The sequence below is a fragment of the Vigna unguiculata genome, chromosome 11 (assembly GCF_004118075.2).
Source record: "Vigna unguiculata cultivar IT97K-499-35 chromosome 11, ASM411807v1, whole genome shotgun sequence".
Classification (NCBI taxonomy): Eukaryota; Viridiplantae; Streptophyta; class Magnoliopsida; order Fabales; family Fabaceae; genus Vigna; species Vigna unguiculata.
Window position 1 is genome coordinate 25,191,186 of NC_040289.1, and position 24,327 is coordinate 25,215,512.

Below are 24,327 nucleotides of genomic sequence, written 5' to 3' on the forward strand. Positions count from 1 at the left end.
TCACACTAACAAGTCCCTAGAATAGTTAGGCCTTAGTTGTTCACATGGACTTGAGTTTTCTTCCTCAGTTTTGTTCGATATTCTTCTAATATAATTTAGTGTTGTTCATCGATGCAACTTAAATGTTAATTTGACCACTTAATAGTTCTTCTCCTTTGTATTCTTGTTTATATTCGGTTCTATTTGTATAAAGCTACAGTTACGTATAAAGATATAGGTATACCAGATAATAAGGTATCAAAGAATAAAGTTGGTACACTACCAGAAAAACGTTAATTATCGACGATCAGAATTCGTTAGTAATAGCCATAATTCGTCGGTAATGATGTTTTACCGACGGACTTTTGACGGTAAAATATCCATCGGTAAACTACTTGTTGGTAATCATTTACCGACGGATAATCCGTCGGTAATTACTGACGAAAATATCCGTCGTCCTTTCTGCCGGTTATTATCGACAGATAAGGCCATCGGTAATTATCGACGAAATCATTCGTCAATAAATCCATTCGTGGAGTCCATGTCTTTACCGACGGATACGTCCATTCATAAAGTACGTACTTTATCCAATAACACACTCCATGCAAAATGGAGAGGAGTTGCAATGCCGCACGGAATGCCCCACGGAATGCCAAAGTTTTCTTTCTCATCATCTAATATTGGATTTTGCAGCATGTTATGAGTTAGACTTACATAATACAAACCATTTCCTTTCTTTGACGTAAAAAGAGTTAATACCATATTATATTACAAAATAAATTAAATAAATTAGTTCACTGTCTCTTATCGCAAATTTCCATGAAGTTAAATTTGTTGATCACAGTTTAAAAGATCCTAAAAGATCAAAAACCGAAAAATCTATTAAAAGTGTAATGCAAATTCTAGAAGAATATAGAAAATTCTAAGATAAAAGTATTGAAATGTAATGAAAGTTCTAGAACACAGTAGAAAAGCCTAAGATAGGAAGAAAATATAAAGAACATTCTACATAGGAAAAAATCTAGAACATTCCACACAAGTTGTGGCTAGCACTTTCTAGAATACTCTATAGGTCTATAAATACCCAAGTACTCAATCATTTGATGAATGACAAGAACTAAGACCACATCTAACACACCACTCACTACTACAACTACATACTCCTTCCAACTACAACTTCCACATTCTACTATCTCCACAATTTTCTCTATCACATCAACTATTCCTTTCACAACCTCAAAATACTATCAAAATCCAACAAAATGCATCTAAATGTATATTTTATAACTCGATTTCAATTTGTGCCAAAATCTGGATACTATGGCTCTTCAAGAAATAAAAGATGATAATGTACTATAGAAGCGTAGGCCCCACATTGCATGGCTTTGAGGTCAAGCTGGTCGTTGGCATCGAGGTTGGCGGGGGAATATAGATGCAGCAGGAGTTGGTGGGAGGGAAGAAAGGGAGGTCGAGGGAGGCGATGGCAGGGCAAGTGTAGAGGGTGGCGCAGAGGTAGTCGAAGGATGGGTCGCAGAACTGGGAGGAGAGGGAGAGGGCGGGGTGGCAGGAGAGGAGGAAGAAGGTGGTGGAGGCCAGCTGGAAGAGGGAGGTCCAGTTGAGGGTGAAGTTTGTGATGGCGGGGTGAATGGCAGAGCAGCTGGACATGGAGGACGGGGATAAAGTGAGGGTGGAGGTGGCGTAGGAGATGGAGGTGATAGGGTAGGTGACGACGAAGTGTGTTTTCAGAAAGAGTTGGTTGTCAGTGTCGTTGGAGGCGCATGTTATGTAAGGGCTGAAGAGAGGGGAGCTACACCTGGACCGGTGTCGAAGGGGAACTTCACCTAAGTGGAGCCGAACGTGTTGACATCCGTTTCTGAAAACACTGAAGCGGATGTCGACATTCGCAATGTACCAACATTAAAAAGGAAAATTGAAACGGATGTCGACATCCGTTTCAGAAAAATATGAAGCGGATGTCGACATCCGCAATGCATCCAAAATTAAAAAAAAAAATCAAAACGGACGTCGACATCCGTTTCTGAAAAATATGATGCGGATGTCGACATCTGCAATGCATCCACAAAAGCAAATTTTTTTATGAAACGGATGTCGACATACGCAGTTATATTTTTTGAAGCGGATGTTGACATCCGTAATGACACTCTTAAGTGAAAAAAAAAAGGATCTGTGGCACACAACACACAACAACATTCAAATTCATCGATCAAGTTGATCATTCACGAAAAATCAATAAACAAAGTTATTGGGGGTGCAGGGCTGTAGTAAAAGCAGATTCTATCTGGGGTGTAGGAATGCAGTGCAAGAAGATTCTATTTAGGATACAGAGGTGCATGCAGGGATGCAAAATTTTTTCTTTCTTCTTTTACTTTTATTTTGCGGGCAAAACTAAAAATAAACAAAGTTTTGAGGTATAAGAGAAACTGTTGTCGGGGTACAGGGAGAAGCCCCTTCAACGAAATAAAACCTACTAACATTAAAATCATAAGGCCTAAAACATTCTTAATAAGTCTCGATTATACATTTTGGGAAATAAGTCTTTCATTTACGTGGGCCGTTAACATTGATTAGTTTGTTTCATAAAAAGGAAAGAAACTACTGAAAAAATAATTTCTCAACAGAAACAATCATACATTACAATAATATTTTTTCTCCAAGACTTTTCACAGCAGGTTTTGTTTTGTTTTTTTTGTTTTAAATGCAAATAAGCCATGGTTTTGTATTCACTTTGTTAGACACAACACGGTATTGGGCTCTCCCTTAGTTTGAGCCCAAGTCTTTTTCTACATTTCATGAGCTGGTGGGCCAACATTCCTAATAAAAACACAAATTAAACCTAAAATGTAAGCAGGAGATACAAATAAGCTTGTATATCGTGGCATGACTCAACTACTTAGTAAGTTTCACGTTGAAACAGCATAAAAATTTAAAATATGAACTATAATATTAAAAAAAGGATAAGTAAAATGATAAATAATTAAACGTTAGAAATAACGAACAAACTGTAGTTACCTATTCATAACAATTGCCGTAGGTAAATAGCGTTTGACTGCCACTGATTTGTAGTCTTTGATGAATTCTTTTTTTTAATAAGAAATAATATATATATATATATATATATATATATATATATATATATATAAACATATATTATTTGTTTGAATGAACAAGACATTTAGAGTACACATTGACCAAACCGGAGTTAACTTAATTTTATATGTAAGGTCCAATTATTTTTTGTCCTTATTTTAAAGGAGCTGTCTCAAATCAGTTGGACCTAGGGCTGGCCCATAGGGAGTAAAACACTTTAATCTACCCTAATCCACTCATTCATCTCACTTTCAGAAAACAGTCTTCCCTTTTCCTTAGAGCTGTTGTCGTTTCTCTGCTAGGGTTTGGTACCACCTTGGTCAAACAAGCTCAACCTCATTTTCTTGCTCCATGTAAGATTTTCTCCAGCTCATGCTTCTCCCATCTGGGCATATTTTTGTATTTCCAGTAGGGTTTTGTAGCAAGCTCATTTTTTTAAATTTGTTTCACTATTCTTCTAGTTTCTAAGTATGTTCCTCGAGCTGTTGCGCTCTGTAGTTGGTGTCGAAGTCCTTTGCTCACCCTTTCCAAGTAAAGGAAGCTAGGGTTTTCATATTTTGATTGTATGTTGGTTGTTTTACCTCTGTTTTGTGATTTATATGCTTGGATGATGTTTGAGTTTGGATGAGTTTGAATAACGCGAGTTGCCATTTTCGCCCAAGCGAGCTCATCTCGCCTAAGCGATAGTAGCAGAACCTTGCCCAGGAGTGTTGCTCGAGTACTCGCTCAGGCGAGCGACTTGTGTTTTGAGCGAAAGACCATCTCGCTCAGGCGAGATGGCCTCGCCTCAGCGAGCATTCGCAAAACTTCCCAGGCCCTCTGTCGCGATCTCGCCTAAGTGAGAGTCTGCAACTTGAGCGAGAACACTCTTCTCGCCTGAGCGAGGGGTCCTGCCTTGAGCGAGATCTGCTGTAAGCCGCATTGTTTCCCTACATGGTTGTTCTTGATTGCTTGATTGGTTGGCTTGCTCTATTTAAAGTATGAGGCATGTGAATATGCATGAAATACCTGAGGTTACGAATTGGATTGATGTGTTGGTATGATCTTGGCATGTAAAACAAATGAGATGGTTGGTAATGAAAGTGGCATGGTGTTGGTATGAGATATGATTCTATATTAATGGATGAAACATGATGTTGGTATCTTTAGGGCGTAATTCCACGAGAGTTTCGTGGTGGTGCCTCATTGGTTAAGGTGTAATTCCATAAGCCTTTAGGTGAGACCTCATAGTGGTGCCTTAGTTTGTCGGAACGTAATTCCATGACCGCTGTTAGTGGGAGTTCATGGTGGTGCCCCATCTATATAATTTAGTAAGGATTCAAGGTAAGGATTGCATCCTACACTCTAAAGAGTCAGTTAGTCTCACATAGAGCGTACTGACTCGAGTGGTGAGAGTAGTAGGAGGCCTAGAACCCATTAAGGGCTAACCTTGTGTGTGGGGGATGAGACATTAGAACAATTAGCTTGGTAGAGCAGTAAAAGCCACCACAAGTGCAAGCATTCGCTGAATCTGACTAATTATATGTATCCAGATGAGTCGTGTCTGAGTCTTAGTGTATTACGTGCAAGTCATAACATAATTGGTCGACATATGCATCTTGAACTATGAAATTGTATGTGACTGTATGATAAATTATTTTCTCCTCTAGCTTACCCTTCTGTTTGTTGTATGTTCTGTCTGGTGTGGTTTTCTCTCTTCGCGAGGATCATCAATTTATTTATGTGAGTAGATGCAAGGACTACCTGTGGTCAATAAGGAAACAATGATTCCGCTGCGTAGCCTCTCTAGGTTGGATTCCAGCTTTTATTTAGGGCTAATGCCCATGTATTGTCTTGTCTTGGGATTTATTTGAATTACTATCAATTTCTTACTTCACTTTGCATCTGACATCGTAGTATGTCTAAATATTTTCCTAGAATTCTTTGGATATTAGTAAGGAGTAACATTGTACTCCATGACTTTGTTTGTCATTCTATCTATGTGATATTTCATTTAAATTAAGGTTATTATTTGAATGAGATGTTACATCATACAATATATCTTTTGTATAAGAGGTTTGAATACAAATATACAGACAACATGAATTCTTTATACAACACAAACATAAAAATGTAACTAGATACTTCAGTATTATAATAAATTTAAATATTTTTATCTTAGTTATTATTAAAATTTTATTTTAATTTTTCTATCTAACAAAAAGATTTGTATTAAAGAAAAATTTAAAGTGCTCCAAAACTTAACTGCAAAGAACATTATATTACACTCCATAGCCTACTTCTCTTACCAACGACGACCTGGATTATCTAAACCACCAATAGGTTTCTGTCATTACTCCTAAATATTGAATTAAACATTTAACTTTATTGGCAACTAGAGTCCTTTATGGACTACTTGATCACCCAATATTTTTTTGGTGAGTTTGATTCCTATACCCTCAATGAGACGTTATTTCATGCTTAAAGTTTTCATTTTGTTTAGTGTTTAAATATTTTTCATTTTCATCTTAATATTTCATTGTTTGATCTTTTTATTTTTATTGTAAATCAATTTATATATTCTTTTTTCAATTTCTTCCAACTTTCTGTCAACTAGTTGTTGAAGAAGAAATAAATTTATTGACTGACTATTCAGAAGAAAAAATTAGCGAGTAGTTGATCAATGAATTAAAAATGAAAAGATAGGAATACCAATAATGTTATCCTAGTAATGACACAAATCAAATGAAAGAATTTAGTTGAAAATAAAACAAAAGTTATTTTAAATACAAATAAACAATTTTTTTAACCGTAACTAAATTAAAAATATTCCAATTTAAAATTTAATTAAGTTATAATAAAATAAAATTCTTTGAAATATAAAGCAATTGTTGGATATCACTGATTATGGATATAGAACATTTCGTTAACAATTTCTTTTGTACATAATGGGATATTTTCAAACATATTTCCCAAGGCTTGAGTCATATATATGCTTGTTTATGACGTGAAGATATAAAAGTATTGTTGTTGACACAAGATAAAAGACATAGTAGACACGAGGCATGGTTATTATAATCTTATGTCTTATAGCATACGAATCACTGAAAATTTTCTTGTGCATGAAACATTGAAAATTCAGACGCTTTGACCATGTGCACTAGGACAAGGATATAAAGTCAAAATACAATACTTTTGTTTGTTTTTTGTTTGGGTGATTTCAAGGATTCCCATCTCTAGAACTTGAAAAATAACTTTTTCAAGTTTCAACTAATTGAGTGTAATTTCAATTTTGGAACCATATATCGTAAATTTAAAATCTTAACCTTTTTTATACGGCTTTCTCGTTATAATATATAAAATTTAATACAATCAAATATTATAAAAATAAAAAGGTCATTTTTTTATATAACTTTTTATTTCCCATGAATTAAACATAATTACTAAAATATAAGTTTTATATTACAGTAAAATCTCAAAATCAATGTGATAAAATAAAATAGGTAAATTAAGACATGACGTTAACATCATTTCTTCTCATGGTGGAAATAACTTAATTTTACCTTAAAATTTCATTTGCTGTAAAATTCTTTTTTTGACTTCAAAAAAATGTATATGCAAATCAAACATAGGATTTTCTTGCAAATTTAACGGTTTGCTATCTAAACTGTATATAAATGGATTAAAAAAAAAATCACGACAAACATTTTAAGAAAATAAAAGTAAAATTATTTTTTAAAACTAAAACTAAGAAACTAATTTATATAAATTAGTTCATATTATTTTAATCTAATTTTTAATTCACATAAAGGCTACTTTTAATCTATAAAAATTTATTTCCTTTTCTTTATTTTTTTTAAATGTTTATAGAAAATTAATAGACAACCTTCCATCTAAAATAACAACAAACAAATGACTAAAACAAACACAAATTGCCAAAGACAGAGCTAAAAGCAACCAAGAATCTCTACATAAACCACCACAACCATTCCCTTCAATGCAAACCAATTCACATTTCTCTTTATAACACAACCTCACTCCCAAAACTCACTAACCTAATAATGGCTTTCACCAGCCAAAGAAAACAGAACATGTTTGCCCTATTCCTCCTCCTTCAACTTGGGAATTCCCAAGTGATGTCCCGCAAACTGCATGAAACATCCTTGAGAGAAAGACATGAACAATGGATGGTACGATATGGCAAAGTGTACGAGGATGCTGCAGAGAAGGAGAAACGTTTCCAGATATTCAAGGACAATGTGGAGTTCATTGAATCATCCAATGCTGCTGGCAACAAACCTTACCAACTTGGTGTTAATCACTTTGCTGACCTCACACTTGAGGAATTCAAGGCTTCGCGTAACGGACTGAAAGGCCCTCGTGAGTTTAGCACAACACCATTTAAGTATGAAAATGTGAGGGCTATTCCTCAAGCTGTAGACTGGAGGGAAGAAGGAGCTGTTACTCCAGTCAAAGACCAAGGTCAATGTGGTAAGATAAACAAGATCATACAATCAGTACTTCATTATCTTCATTGCTCCACCATCATTATTATTTCCTCCATCTTATTTCACTTATATTTTCTCAAATTTAGTATTACTATAATGTTATGAAGTTTTAATTACTTAATTTCCTTTCTATAATACCATATTCCGGCATATAATTCATCGACTAGTCCTTCCACTACTAAAGAGGTGTTTATGAAGAGTATTTTAGTTGCATAAAACTGATTTTGTTTTTGATAAAATTTATATAATCAATTATTTTCTAGAGACGTGTGTATTAAAAAAATAAAAAATAAACAGATAAAATAAGACGGGGTGTGGACTATATATTAATAGGTTCACATAGTCACCCCATATAATTCTGAAGAAATGAACAGATAAAATTTAGAGAAAGACAAATTTAATTAAAAGAAACATTCCAAATTTTAAATGACTGAAAATACATTATATCATAGTTATTATTTTAAAGGATGATTATCCAATTGTATATTGATTATTCAAAAAGGACACTCAATCATCACTTAAATGAATCCTCAAAAACTAATAAAATTAAAAAAAATGTTTCTAAAAGTATAATTTGTTTTTCACTATACTTTAAAATTATAAAAAAAAAATGATAGAGATACCCTTTCATTTCATATACGTCTATTAAACACTTACTTTTTGTTCGTATCTTTTCTTATCACTTGATATATCTTATAAATTTATTGCTTTCATTCACTGTTTAAGTCTATATCAAGTGTTTATTTTTTGTTTACATGATCCATTTTTAAAATAAAAAGTAAAATGTTTATAAGGTTACAGTAGCCATTTTGAATATTCTCACCCCGCATGAATAATGAAAAAACTTATACTCTGATATACTAAAATAATGATATGCCCTATTTTCAACTTCATTGTGCTGACAGGATTTGAATGAACGTTGAAACTAATTTTTGTTTGAAAAACCAGGGAGCTGCTGGGCATTTTCAGCGGTGGGGGCTATAGAGGGTATCCACCAAATGACCACAGGTAATCTGGTGTCCCTGTCGGAGCAAGAGCTTGTGTCATGTGACACAAAAGGTGAAGACCAAGGGTGTGATGGGGGTTACGTGGAAGGTGCATTTGAGTTCATAAAAAACAATGGTGGAATCACCAGTGAGGTTAACTACCCCTACAAGGGAGTTGATGGGAAATGTGAGGTTGCAGCCAGACCAGTGGTTCAAATCAAGGGTTATGAGAATGTTCCTCCCAACAATGAGAGTGCACTCATGATAGCTGTGGCTAACCAACCAGTGTCAGTTTGTCTTGATGCAAACAATGAAGATTTCATGTTCTATGGTGGAGGGGTTTACACAGGAAAATGTGGAACTGATCTAGACCATGCTGTTACTGCAGTGGGTTATGGCACAGAAAATGGAACTGACTATTGGCTACTGAAGAATTCTTGGAGCACTAATTGGGGTGACAAAGGATACGTAAAGATGCAACGAGGTGTAGCTGCAAAAGAAGGTTTATGTGGAATTGCCATGGATTCGTCTTATCCAACGGCTTGATTAGTTCAGTTATATATAAAGATTGTGCTTCAAATCCTTGTTTTTTCAGTTTGAAAGTGTCCATAAGGTGTTTCTCAGTGCAACCATTGTTTGTATTCACAAAATAAGGTTGCAGTTGTGACCGCTTCAGAATCACTTCTTTGTCACTACTGTTAGCACTTTGTTAGACAACAACTCTATAATCTTGTGAACAAACTTTATTCACTTATTGTGTTGTTTTATTCATACAATACATAATATATTTATAGACCCACATTTTCTTATCATTTTACTCTCAACGGCTATAAATAGCTATAAACGACTATAAACGGTTAACTCATTAACGGCTAGTGCATTAACCACTCACAACGGCTAGTTTCTTATAACGGCTAGTTACCTATAGTGGTTAATACATTTAAGTTTATTAAAAACCCAACAAAACTCCCCCTTAAACTTAAATGCTTCTTTTATTCTTCATCTTTGTTCCTTTATTCTTCATCATGGCTTTCAACGTGCAATAACTCTTCTCACATTGTGCTTGTCCCTTTCATGAATAGTTAAGTTCTTCACTTTCTTCATGACGGACTTCCCTTTCACTTTATCTATGGTCGACTTGTACTTCGCTTTCCCTGAGACTAACTTGTTCTATGCTCTCTCAGTTTTTGCATCCTTACTGACAAACTCGTTCTTCTCTTTAGCCGACTTGTTACTCATTAGGTTCTTTATCTTTGTGACCGACTTGTCGTTAACTGAGTTCTTGTCAATACCGACTTCTTTTTGAAAGATCAGACCACACCCATGTATTGTTGTGCTCAATCTTCTCATCCATTTCAAGTCGCCACTTCTCATCTTGCACTTCCAGTGCAGCTCTCAGATCCTTCTCAACTTGTAACTGTCCTTGCAAACTTGAAACATCTTCTTCAAATTCCAAGTGCCGCTTTTGCAACGCCTGCTTCCTTCTCTCTAAGCTTGCTTGTAGAATTAAATTGTCTCTAACCTCCTTTTCAATACTCTGTTGCAAGTCTCCTTTTGCAATCTCTAACTTTTGGATTAAAAGCTCTTCTTCAAATTCTGAGCTACTCAAGCTTTTCACATGCTTCATCGAGCTAATTTGAGTTACTCAAGCTTTTCACATGCTTTCCTAACAGTCCTTTGCATAATGGCCATACTTGCCACACTTAAAACACTCCACATTTGAGTTGCTTGATTGACCTCCTCTCCATGGACCTCGTTCTCTTCCGTGCCAATTTTGTTGACCGGATTGTTCTTTCTCTTCTTGTCCTCGACTTCTACCACCAGGACTGCTTCTTATACCTCCTCGATACCGTCCTCTACCTTGAGTGTTCTGAGCTTTCTCATCTTTAATTGACATCTTTGTTTAGAGTAATTGATCAAGTGGCTCAACCTTCTTCTTCTTCTTCTTCTTCTTCTTCCGTTGCTCATGCGCCTCAAGGGACCCGACAAGCTCTTCAACCGTGAGTATTGACAAGTCCTTGGACTCTTCAATCGCACACACCACGTTCTCAAAGTCATCCGTTAGAGACCTCAAAATCTTTTCCACAACTCGGCTAGCGGGCAACGTCTCTCCATTTCTACTAAGTTGATTCGCCACAGTTTCAACCCGAGTAATGTACTAGACTCCTCCTTTTGTCTCCTTCATCTTCATGCTCTCCAATTCGCCTTTAAGTGTTTGAAGTCGCACCTGCTTCACTCGGTCATCTCCCTTATATGCCTTCTCCAATATGTTCCACGCTTCTTTTGAAGATTTAACACTTGCAATCTTCTCAAAGTCAGACTCGTCCACAGCTTGGTATAGGATGTACAAAGCTGCCTTGTCCTTCACACGTGCGTCTTTCAACACTTTCAACTGGGCATTTGACCAACCTGTAGTGTTGGCTGGTTCATTGAAACCATCTTCAACCACCTCCCAATTTTTTGGGATCCAAGAAGGGCCTTCATTTTGAGACTCCAATTGTCATAGTTGACAGCCTTTGTCAACTTGGGCAGGGAAATACTGTTTGTAAGAATGGCCATCTCACTTTCTTTTTTTCATAAAAACACTTACCTCTCTTTTTTCAAGCACTCAAGCTCTCTAGCTCTCTCTCTTTTCCACTCAAACGCTCAAACTAACTGGCTCTTGATACCACTTTGTTAGCACTTTGTTAGACAACAACTCTATAATCTTGTGAACAAACTTTATTCACCTCTTGTGTTGTTTTATTCATACAATACATAATATATTTATAGACTCACATTTCCTTACCATTGTACTCTCAACGGCTATAAACGACTAACTCATTAACAGCTAGTGCATTAACGCCTAGTGCATTAACCACTCACAACGGCTAGTTACCTATAGTGGTTAATACATTTAAGTTTATTAAAAACCCAACAACTACATCCATGCAGAAGTAAACTTGACAGTTAATTTTTTTATTGCTTCACACTATCATTCAATTCAACATGATCAATCGCTTCTCTCTTTTTTTTTAGTTTTCTACAATCTTTATATCGTTTATAAAAAAAATGTAAAAGATTACAATTATGTAATAATAATGTAAAGAACTATGATATTTTGACAACTAAATTTTGATAGTTTTCTGTTACAACTTGATATGATATCTTCTAAGTGGTTTTACAATATAGAGAAATAAGAAAATAGAAAATTGAAAAGCCAATTAAAAGATATTACCTCAGGTTGTAAAAAATAATTGTCAAAATTTAGTTATTAAAAAATTATTTTTCTAATGTAAAACTGTACTACAACATTATTATAATACTCACTTAGAATGTTTTCTATTTAAATCAATTGTAAATGTTTTAATGTGAAGAAATATGAATTATATTTTCTTATTGTTGAGGAGTTTCCGACCAGTTTTCCATCCATTGGCATACTTGCCATTGCAAAATCTTAATTAGATGCTTTGTGGGTAAAAACACAAAAATGGTACAATTTTTTATTAAATTTATCAAAATGGTGAAAAATTTTAAAAATTTTAAAAAATTATTATGAAGAAGTCATGCCAAATTGGTATAAGTTCAGTGTGTTGTAATTTTTTTTTAAATTTTAATTCTAGCACAATTTCAGTGTATTCATATAAGTTGAAATTGTGTCAACTTGGTACGATTTCAGTTGTAGTTTTTTTTTTTTCACTTTTAATTGAAGTCGTACCACCTTGATAAGATTTCAGTGTATGGTAGTATAAACTGAAGTCATGTTAGCTTAGTACGACTTAAGTGCATTGTAATTTTTAATTCTAATTTTAATTGAAGTTGTGCTAACTTGACACGACTCCACTTTAATAAGTCAAAGTTATATAAAGTTTGCATGACTTCTTCACAATAAAGTCGTACCAAACTGACACGACTTTCTCTTTTTAAAATCGCACCATTTCAGTAATTTTGAAAGCAAAATTGCACCATTTTGGTGCTTTTGGAATGCTTTGTCTCATGTAGACACTATTAAAAATTTCTTCATCAATGAATTGTTTCCTTAAAATAATTTCCTACATCGGTTGTTTAACACTATCAATTTTCTTTTAGGTTTTTAATTATTAATATGGTGCCTATTTTGACCTTTGATTCATTTTAGTTCCAATGTATGTTTTTGACTCAATTGAGTTCTAATATTTTTCTTTTATTCAATTGAATCTCTATCTTTCTAAAATATTGAATCTGATCCCTTTAAATTGACGTTAACGTCATTTGAAAGGTGTCACTTGTCAATCTAGGTTATCTACTACCATGGAATCCCTCAAGTTTATCTGGTTTTTCTGTTTATATATTCTCCCTCTAACTTCCTGCATCTCCCACCACCTTTATCTACCTCCCATCACGTCTTTGTTGGCAAAAAGTCTTTTTGTTCAAATACTTGTCATATACTTGTTGTACTAAATCAAACATTATAACTTGAACTTTATAGACTCAATTTTTGGTTTCCATCTTCAACCCTTCAAGTCTACTAATTACTACAAAAACAAGACACACTAATGACCATTAAAAAAAAACTACTAACCTTTGCGGTCTACAACTGACAAAATAAACAAAAACTCCTAACACTGCCCATTTAAATTAATTTATCCCAATAGAACTCCCTTGTAAACATAAATGCCTTTTTCTATCCTTGAACAACATAGTAGGTAATGGCCTTGTAAACATATTTGCTACCTGAACTCAAATTCCCATATGCTCCAACTCATATTGCCTTGATACACCTTTTCTTAGATGAAATGAAATCAAACATCAATATACTTTCTCCTTTCATGGTGGACCGGGTTCTTTGTCGACTCAATGACCCATTTGTTATCCACTTGAATCACGAACCCTCCTTTCTATTTCAGTTGCAATTTTCTTAGAAGATTTAGAAGCCAAACTACATGACATACACACCATGATGCAATAGCATACTCGATTTCACACATTGACAATGATACTATAGGTTGCTTCTTTTAAAGGCAAGTGAGTGTCGTGTTGCCCACAAAAAATACATACTCGAATGTGCTTTTCTATTGATCTATATCGTTTGCACAAAGATTCTAACATATTGACACATCAACATTTTGGTCTTCCTCTTCGAAAGTATATTGGGCCTACAATTACCAGTAACCCAATCTCATCAAAGCAACCCTTCACGTTTCTTCTTTTGGAATCACCAGCCATAGCCCAATCTTCCGTCCACCACCATCATGCCATTTCGTCGTCTCCGCTTCCAAGACCGTGAGCTACCCCGGAGCTTGAGTGTGGGAGCCAAGCGCCAAAGGGTCTCCGCCGTTCATTCTGATTGTCCGCTGTTTCCATTTGTTCTACGTCATTCCAATGTTCGAATTCGTCCTTCCACCAATGATCGAGTTGTGGTTGTGCTCTCGTTGGGCATGCTACCATCATGGAAGGCCTTTAGGCTTCAATTCTTTATAAAATGGAAGCCTAAAGTCAAATGTCAGTCCCATAGCTTCGATTGTCGTAGAACCCAAGCCTAAAAGTGCTAAAAATTTTGAAAGTGCGATTTTTATTTATTTATATATTGATAATTGACATTATCATATTTTTATTTATTTATTTTTATATCTTATTGTTATTTTATTTTTGGATTTTATTTGGTATTTTAGGTTTTATTCAATAAAAGTGAAAGAGAAAAATTTATGGATTATATTTTTCAAATAGGTGGAAATCTCGCCAGTACATTTTTTACTTTTGAAATCGGCCATTATGCCTCGTTTCTTCAAAAACGAGGTATATCAAAACGCGGTGACATTTTTGAAATTTAAGCGAACTTTTATGACTCAGTTTGACAATCACCCGAGGTATAAGAAGGTTATATGCCTCGGTTTAATACGAACCTAGGCATAATACCTTTTAAAAATTTGAAAGTTCCCACTCTTTTAATTATTTTTAACCTGAAAGATGCATATTATGTCTCATTTTTAGAGAACCAAAGCATAAAGTGTTTTTGGCCTCAGATTTTACTCACCCGAGACATATAAGTTCATTTATCTCAATAATTAAAAATTTTATTTAATTAAATTCTGGTGGTTTATGCCTCTGTTGGTGATAGACTTGAGGTAGAAAATTAATTCTAGGGCATAAAAATAAAATTGGACAATCTTCTTCTTTGTGTATCTTCTTCTTCTCAAGCTCTACCTCCCTCCCCTTGCATTGTCGTCCACCACATTGGCGCTTGTTGCTATAGCCGCCGCTGCATCAAGCGTCCACTTCCTCTGTCGCCACTATTGTATCACGTTGTCGCCGCTGCTACTGTGTTGGGAAGAGGGAGTTCATGTTGCACTTGAAAAACACCACTAGTTAGTGGTTCTTTTATTTATTTATTTTTTCTGCATTTTTTTTATTTTGGATGAGTATCTCATGTTGCATTGCTGTTAGGATTTTAGTAAGTGTAAGGAGAATTTTGTAAGTCTGCAACAGTTGAAGGGTCTTCTTGGAGTCAAACATTTTAAAGCAAGAAGGCCATTGTTCCTATTTTTAGCTTTGTGTTGCATAACATAGACGAGGTTCTTCCTAAACGTTTGGCTCACTTCTTCATCTCACTGTTCTAAATACTTTATTATTCTAAAGGAAAATGTTATGTCAAATTTTTGCAGTGGTCTTGGCACACAATAGTCATGGGGATTTGCTTCTTGGTGTTATTGCTTGGTGCAAGACATGTGGTATGCTTTTATTTCTCATCTTTTTACTAAGTTATATCTTGGGATAAAGGTTTTATACCGATTTGATGTTTTTATTTATTTTTTTAAAATATTAAAGTTAACTTTAATAAGATCATTTTACCTTTGTTAAAAGATTATTTTACCTCTATTTTTTGTCTTAGACTTTTCTAACAGTATAATAAAAACTCATACCAATAAAGATTATTCGTAATTTTTTTTAAAATTTTATTCACTTTAGGCCTCAATTATTTTACAACCGAGGCAATATGTAACACTTTTCTGCCTCGGTTGCCCCCAAAATCGAGGTAGTAGCTATTGGATATGCCTCGATTGAAAACCGAGGCAGAAAGGTGACCCTTTTTTACCTCGATTGTATATACCTCAGTTTTTAACCGCGACCATATGATCAAAATAACCGTTGCTAAAATCTTTTTCTGCACTGGTGTCAAAGATTTGGGAAGATTATTAGCAAAATGAGTGGAATATTGAATAGTCAAAGGTTGTCAACAATATCAGATATCCATAAAGTTAGTTACTTAAATTATAAGTCAGAATAATTGAAAAATAATTCAAAGATATAGAATTTCCAAAGATTAAGATATATATATATATATATATATATATATATATATATATATATATATATATATATATATATATATATATATATATATATCAAGGATTATCTCTTACAATTTATTCAAGTACCAAATCAAGTCCAAATTTGAGGCACTAGTGCAGGAAGGGCTTTTGGCAGCGGTTATTTTTGTCATTTTGTCCCGGTTCTAGAACCGAGGCATATTAGGACGAGGTCAAAAAGGTTAGCTTTTTGCCTCGGGTCTCAACCAAAGCAGAAGCTCCATATTCTGCCTCGGTTCTGTTGAGAACCGAGGCCATATGTGCTTCTCTGCCCATCTTCTCCACCAGAAACCCTAGGTAGTCACCATGGTTACACCACAACTCCGTCAACCACCGCCAGATCTGAAACACAAAACGAAAGATCTGTAGCCACTGCAGTCTTCTCTTTCATTGTAAGAGCAATTTTTGAATCGTGCAACCACCATGTTCTTCATACACAAAAATGTGAACATCACACTTGCATAAATGCAAAAAAAAATCAACCATCTGCAGCAAATCACAAACCCTAAACCATAGATCTCCATCCACGCACAACACCAATCTACCATGCACCTGTAACACAACGAACTGATGCCCACTTCGCGAGCCCCAAATCGCACTTCGCCAAGCCAGAACACGAATGAGCCAAACGTCTAGTAGTTGTGAGTGGTCGGAGTGCAACAACAGCAGTGGAGGTGGGTGGCTGAGAGAGAGAACGCGCACGCGAGGAAGAAGAGGAAAAAAGTGATTCACGATTTTTGAACCCTAATGAACCTTTTAGCCTCGGTTCAATTTTTAACCGAGGCAGAAAATCGATTTTTGGCAGCGGTTCAATTCCACCCGAGGCAGAAAACCGGTTTTTGGCCTCAGTTCAATTTTAACCGAGGCAAAAAACAGTTTTTGGCAGCGGTTCAATTCCAACCGAGGCCAAATGTCACTGCTATAATGGCATTTTTGAAATATTAGCCAACTTTTAGGCTTCGAGTCTTCAAAACCGAGGCATATTAGACCTTTTGGCACCGGTTTTCTAATGAACCGAAGCATAAAAGTTGAAAAAAATTACAAAATTGCCACCGTGCCATTTTATGCTTCGGTTGAGCGACAACCGAGGCCTATAACGCGAGTTAAAAGGCCAAAACTGCACTAGTGAGGCCTAGTCCAATTCTGAAAGTCTATAAATAGAGGGCTTGACATAGATAAAAAACACACATGGAAAGAAAGAAACTTGATATCTAGACATTTGAAGGTAGAAAGGGCATTTTGAAGGATAGAAGCATTCAATTTCAACATCAGTCTAGTATTCAGTATGCTTAGGAGTAGCTAACTCCCTCATTCACGGGGTTGAGTGTAATGTATTCTTAATTATCTATGAATTCCATTAATCAATATAATTTTTTTCCATCACTCTTGTGTTCTATTCTTGCTTTAACTGCATGATAATTATTGATTGCATATTTGTGGGCATATTTGTAGGTATCTAATCATTGAACACGATATTAAAACCTAGACTAGAATAAACAACTAATTGATTGTGCATCTAGCCATAAAGTACATCATTGGTCATTCATAACATCAAAATTGTTATCATTAATGCAAACTCTTAATAAGGAAGGTTCTAAGACATTAGGGTTCTTATTAAAGTATAGACTTGCCACCAAGACATTAGAGCTTGTTACATAAGGTGTGAACACGAGAGTAGGAATTAGAAGAATATTGTTTGGTGTTTTTTTTGAATTGGATCATGATACCCAATCCCAATGAAGCTTTTATCTAATATTTCTCTCAATCAAGTTCTATGTTTCCATTGTGCCAATTCCTTTTAGTCTTTATAATTTAATTCAACTTATTTTATTTTATCTCAACCTAAAATATTTTGTTATTCTCCCCCTTTATCAGTAATTAACTAATTAATTTAAACCACATTAGTCCCTATGGGATACGATATTTGGACTTGTCCACTTTATTACTTATACAATATTTTTTTTTTCTTTTTCAATAAAGGAATAGGCTTTGGTTCTAATAACAACTAAAGTTTATTCCTAGGTAGGCTTTTGTTTTTAGGGAATCGAATCCAGAAAGGTGCCAAAAATTTCCAAAATTCCATTTTTTAAACAAGGTAATAAGCTTTTAATTCTACTAATAATCGAAGCCTATTCCATAATATGCTTTGGTTATTAATTGAACTGAAACATATTCTTTTATTAGAGTTAAAATTTCAGCAAAGCTACCTCGCTCGCCATTTGAACGTGCCTCTATGAAACCCATATTCTCCTCCTTTTCATTCTTTGTTGAAGAATGTGAAGCCTATTTTTACAACTTCTCCTCCATTTTCAATCTCTTTGGAAAACAAATGTCGTCCTACTCATTCATCTCCTTCCTCTCTGCCTTTAGATTTCGTTCTTACATTACGTTCATCGTCACTCGTTCAAAAGTGAAGGTCACGCCTCTCCTTAAAAACACGAAGCACTTTGAAGCCTTCACACTACTTATTATTTGAATGTGAAGCCTCCATAAACAAGGTACCACTGCATTTCATTAGTGAACTATTGGATACGCGAATAACTATTTTTTTCTACTTCGTTTGTTACTCCACTTTGGTTCTTTTTTGAATGAGAACCATGTTTTGCATTCAAAGGTGAACCATTGTTGCACTTGCAAATACTTCCACCACTTTCAAACATCCTTCGTTATTGAACCATGCAAAGCCTAGTCCCCCATTTTATTTTTTTATTTTCTATTATGGTTTTATGTTGCGGTTCTAGAAGATCCAAAGCCTAATATGGATGTTTAGGCTTCGGTTCATAACTGAAGGCAAAAAGTCACCTTTACCACGCATAAGAATGCTTCAGTTGTTTCATCTTAGCATAATGTCCAAAATAACCTGATGTGATCCCACCAAGCATACATGATCCTTCAAGCCCAACATCCAGTGGAAGCCCATTGAGAGGCCCAACAACAAGGTCTATGATGAGAAAGATTCAAATGGGTATTCCTCTAAATGACCATCAAGACCAAAGCTTCCACACATTATTCACATGGGCTAAGGAAATCACCAAGATATGAAGGATTACATGTAATTGCAGTAGAAGAGAATTTATTTTGGGCCAATGTTTAGGCCTTGCTTTCCAATAATACATAAGACATGAAAGGAACATAGGATTGGGTGCAAATTGGGCTCGACCCATTCCTCTTCATACATGGCCGAGAACCCTTATTATTCTTCAAGCCAAGATCCAAGGTGCATGACATTGCCTCCTTCTCCAAGCTTTCATCAACGTCCAAGATCAAGGCCCACTCCATCTAATGGCTCTCCTTTCTCATGTGTAAATGGCTTCATATAAAAGCCAAAAATTCACTCATTTGTATCACTCTTAAATTTTTGCGCAATAGACACTTTGAGTTGAGAACACTCCTTACTATTGCCACTTGAGAGTCGTCTTTTAGAGAGCTTACTCTCTTTACCTCTAGCCCCCTTTCTAAGCTAGAGCTACCTCTAAATCATTCACCCTTTCACCTATCCATTGCAACCAAGAGCCTACGAACTTGCCTTCCACTCTTCCATGCTTCCTCCATCATTTCCACTGCACTTGGAGCTTCATGTCTCCACCAAGCTCCATCATATCCAGTGCCAAATATCTTCTTTGCACTAGTGACCCTACTAGTTGGTAGTTGCTGACCTAGTATAATATATGTTGAGTTACCGCTCACCGAATATAACTCAATATGTGTAGCTTAGCTCCTCCATATACCGACTTACTATTCCAATGCTTAATAATAAGTTTAGCCTTGTACTTGTCAAATAACAAAGGCTTCCAACCCAGCTTCGATACTTGTTGGCATCAACTTAGTGTGTTCTATCAAACTTTGAGAGTTTTGTACCTGGTTCCATTAAGGTCGAAATCGGGTTGGAGGTCGTCATCTGAACTTGTTCAAAACGGAGGAAGTATTTAATAGATCCTAAGTTTGTCATCTCAAGTTGTCTTGTCATTATGCCTTTAAACTCCTCGATTGTCTTAGCACTATTCCCCATGAATGTGAGGTTATCAACCTAAAGGGTAATAAATGTCACATTACCTTTATTTTTTCTTTATGTATAAAGCCTGTTCATACACACATTATTCATATTTGTTTGAAGAGTTTGCTTCAACCCATACAACACCTTCTTCAATCTCAATACTTTCTTCTCTTCTCCTCTTCTCATGTACCCTATAATAGTTATTCAACATAAACTTCTTCCTCTAAGACTCCATTAAAAAGTGTTGACTTCACATCTTGAAAGATCGACCAACATTGTTGAGTGGTTAATGAAATTAGTAGAAGAACTGCTGATGATTGGTGCAAACACCAAGCATAGAGTGGGCTTTGTACTGTTCTATCTCACCTTGACAATTCACAATGTAGATTTTTTAGGTGCATATTATCGGTTAATACTATACATTGAAACAACTTACATGTATGAAACAATATGGGGTATCTAATTGAATTAGGAAGTTAGAAAAAAAAATATTTTGCTTGCATCACACCGGCAGCAGTCCAAGAGTTCAACAAGTGGCATCTAATATGCTAAGTTGATAAAGGTATTTTATTGATCAAATACAACCCAATCCTTGTAGTCTAATAGGACAAAATGTGGCATCCCCACTAAAATACAAAATTTGTAATCTTTTTGATTTCTCATAGTGAGGCAAGACATCTCTCTCTTGAATACATAAGTACTAAATTATATTTCAAAATTTTATACGGTCACCTATCTTTCATTCCATTTTCTGATTTTTTTCTGTTTTCTTATTATTAATAAAGTTTTCTAAATAGATGGTCAAACATCAGTTTTTGTTATCTGTAATATATGTTGGAACAAAAATCCCATGCTGTGTTTGCTCTCTTTTTGTTTTCTAACGCAGAATAGATCTAAATTCCAAGAAGGTGACATAGTTCATCCATTAGAAAACAATTTTCTTTAAGAGACAGAACTTCTATATATACCATTTGAAACTTGCCTTCAGAGCATACCAGTTTTCCAAACACAACTTCTACATACGATCAATCAAGAGTCTTGTCTCAAAGAGATGACTTCCATGGGGAAAAACCAGCATGTTTTAGCTCTACTTCTCCTTCTCTCAATTTGTACTTCCCAAGTAGTGTCCCGAAACCTCCATGAGGCATCCATGTCCAAAAGGCACGAGCAGTGGATGAAGAAATATGGTAAAACTTATAAAAATGCCGCAGAGAAGCAAAAACGTTTTCTCATATTCAAGCACAATGTTCAATTCATTGAATCCTTCAATGCTGCTGGCAACAAACCTTACAAGCTTGGCATCAATCACATAGCCGACCAAACCAACGAAGAATTTATTGCTTCCCACACTGGATACAAGGGATCTCATGAGTTGAGAGTAACAGCACAAACGTCCTTTAAGTACGAAAACGTTACTCCTATTCCTGCTACAGTGGATTGGAGGCAAAATGGAGCTGTTACTCCAATCAAGGACCAAGGCCAATGTGGTACGTAGCACAAACCAAACCCTACAATATAAGTGACACTTAGAATTTGTTCTTTAACCTTTTAACAATTGCACAACATTAAGCAAAATTTTTGTTTCAAAACCAGGTAGCTGTTGGGCATTTTCAACGGTTGCTGCAACAGAAGGTATCTACCAGATAACTACAGGTAAGTTAGTGTCGCTCTCAGAGCAAGAGTTAGTGGATTGTGACACTGTGGATCAAGGATGTGATGGAGGTCTCATGGAAGATGGTTTCGAGTTTATTATAAAAAACGGTGGAATCACCAGTGAGGCAAACTACCCTTACACCGGAGTTAATGGAACTTGTGACACAAAGAAAGAGGCTTCTCCTGAAGCTCAAATAAAAGGGTATGAAGCAGTACCTGCAAATAGTGAGGAATCACTGCAGAAAGCAGTTGCAAATCAACCTGTATCAGTTAGCATTGATGCTGGAGGATCTGCTTTCCAATTTTACTCAAGTGGGGTTTTCACTGGACCATGTGGAACTCAACTAGATCATGGTGTTACTGCAGTTGGCTATGGTATCACCGATAATGGTACTGATTTTTGGATAGTGAAGAATTCATGGGGCACAGAATGGGGTGAACAAGGATACATAAGAATGGAACGAGGCGTAGATGCCAAAGAAGGCCTGTGTGGCATTGCCATGGATGCTTCATACCCAATTGCTTAATTTACTATGTAATATTGTTTGAAATTTGTTTGATTTTCCTCTTGATAATGCTTTTAAATTTAAATATTGAGTTTGAAATTGATGTCTTGTAAGTGTAGCTCCATGCAAGAAAAAGTGTTTGGCAATTTCTGATTTTCCTGGTCTAACTTTGTACTTGCAAAAGTTGTGTTCGTGATCTTAAAAATTGGGATATTAGGGTTCCAGACATAATGCAAGTAAGAAAAAAAAAAACAGCCCAGTTATTTTAGTGATTGATATATATCCTAAAATTATATAATAATGTATCACGTTGCTCACAAATAAATATGTCTCATTATGCTCCTCTAACATATTTTAAAATTTATTTAATTTATTGTTTGGCCAACGATAATTACAATACATTAAAAAACAATGATACATTACATCCATATTTAATAAATATAAAGGAATAAATAGAAAAAGTATATATAACGGATGAAAGAAATGAATGTGCATTTGGGAGATGAATATGGATGAGAAAAAGAGTATGAAAGAAGGAGATGAGCAAAAGAATTTGAATGAAAAAGAAGAGGAGAATAATATGGATGAGAAAAATAAGGAAAAAAAATATAATGAGTATGTATGGATAAAAAAAATGAGGGTCAATAAAGGAAAATGCGTGTGAAAGATATATCATTGAGAAAATTTATGAATGTGAATAAAGAGGATGAGTGTGATAAAATGTATATCAAAAGTGGGAGATGAAAATTAAGAAACAAAAAAGTTTATCATTTTTAAATTTAAGCCATTAGTTTAAAATGAATCTATAATTCAATATTTAATATGAAAAACGCAATGGTTTTGTCTTGATTTTGGGTTCAATTACTTGGTTTTGGGTTCAAGTCACTTATGTGACCTCAAACCAAACCAAAACACACTTGAATTAGTTAACCACATCAATTAACATAAATATTTCCATCATTATAGCCAGTAATAAAGATCGGTGATGACAAGAGTCTGTCACCAACATATATGTCACAAATTGTATAAAATAGATTCAGTAATGACATTGTGAAAAAAGTCATTGATTATTCAATTCAAACAACTCCAAACATTGTCATTTATTGCTTTATGATTTTTTTATCAGTAATATTAGTTGTTAGTATATGTTATATTATAAAAAAATTTATATTACATAGGATTTTTTTGTAAATATGTCAAAAAAAATTATAAAAAAAATTATATATATGCTAAAAAAAGTTTGTAAGTTGGTGGGCTTCACGTTGTAAAACAATCACTTAAAGACCTTTTTAATAAATGCTTAAGCAATGAAATCCCTCCAATTTTAAAATTTTGTAAGTGTTTCACTTTGAGCATGCTAACTTCCATGAGCGCTAAGTGAATACATACCAGTTGATGAACTTCTAATTGTAAACTAGTTGCTTAAAGTACCCTTAATAGGCAATTAAGCAATAAAACACAATAAAATCGATATTTCCATACGGTATATTTGGACAGAGTATTTTAATAAAGTAATTCATTTTCTTTTTTAAGAATTTAGATTTTTTTTAATAAAATGCTTTGTTTCAATAGAGAAATTAAAAAACAGTTAAAATGCATGCATTTTTTTGAAGTATTTCAAGTAGTTCAATTAGAAGAAATTCAAATACTCTAAATAAACATTAAATTCAAATTCTTCTCACTCAACCTCACACTCTAGACTCAAGCCTAGACAACTTGGCAAGCTCGACAACCATGACGGGCTAGGCTGGTCAGACGATCTAGACGGATCAGAGGGGCCTGATGACACAAATGGGTCAGGCAGGCCCGACAACCTAAACAGGTCGGGTGAGCCTTGTAAGATCCAGGAAAATTAAATAGTTATTTAATTAATTATTTAATTAGGACGGGAAATGAGAATATTCAAAGTAATAAATGTGAAGAACTATGACGTGGAAAGGTACTAGCTTATGTGGTTGAGAGTACTTTATTGTGTGTGAGGACTTGGGTTTGAGTCCTATGTGTGCCACTTGGATGCTATTTAATTTATGTGTTTTTGTGTACTTATATATTGAACTCGTTTGGATGATGATAAACCCTTAAAATTGGGGGAGTCATCATGAAATATGTGGTGGTTGAGTGGTTATGTATTTAAATTGTTAATTGGTTGGTTATGGGTTCAATCCTTGCTAAGAACAAAACTAATTTTCTTTTTGGCAATTTTGGGTTGCATGGTATTGAAGGGACGTGGAAAACCTAGCTGCAGATGAAGGCAGCCCAATGGGTAGGAAATCATTCAATAGTGGTTCA

The 24,327-nt window shown here is 34.9% G+C and overlaps 2 protein-coding genes across 2 annotated transcripts; both read left to right on the plus strand.

Moving 5' to 3' along the window:
- The first annotated feature begins 7,127 nt into the window (after positions 1-7,127).
- On the plus strand, positions 7,128-9,106 carry LOC114168135 (zingipain-2-like). The gene is made up of 2 exons (XM_028052869.1): positions 7,128-7,557; positions 8,523-9,106. Exons 1-2 carry the CDS (start codon positions 7,128-7,130, stop codon positions 9,104-9,106), a joined length of 1,014 nt encoding a protein of 337 aa, XP_027908670.1.
- An 11,824-nt stretch (positions 9,107-20,930) lies between these two features.
- LOC114170626 (zingipain-2-like) lies at positions 20,931-22,059 on the plus strand. Its single transcript, XM_028056142.1, has 2 exons — positions 20,931-21,366; positions 21,473-22,059. Exons 1-2 carry the CDS (start codon positions 20,931-20,933, stop codon positions 22,057-22,059), a joined length of 1,023 nt encoding a protein of 340 aa, XP_027911943.1.
- Positions 22,060-24,327: the final 2,268 nt, after the last annotated feature.

Bases quoted from the DNA above. Each gene is read 5' to 3' on its own strand.
- LOC114168135 (XM_028052869.1), top strand. From the start codon at position 7,128: ATGGCTTTCACCAGCCAAAGAAAACAGAACATGTTTGCCCTATTCCTC. The intron at 7,558-8,522 runs GTAAGATAAACA...TTGAAAAACCAG, and splicing joins CAAAGACCAAGGTCAATGTG to GGAGCTGCTGGGCATTTTCA.
- LOC114170626 (XM_028056142.1), top strand. From the start codon at position 20,931: ATGACTTCCATGGGGAAAAACCAGCATGTTTTAGCTCTACTTCTCCTT. The intron at 21,367-21,472 runs GTACGTAGCACA...TTTCAAAACCAG, and splicing joins CAAGGACCAAGGCCAATGTG to GTAGCTGTTGGGCATTTTCA.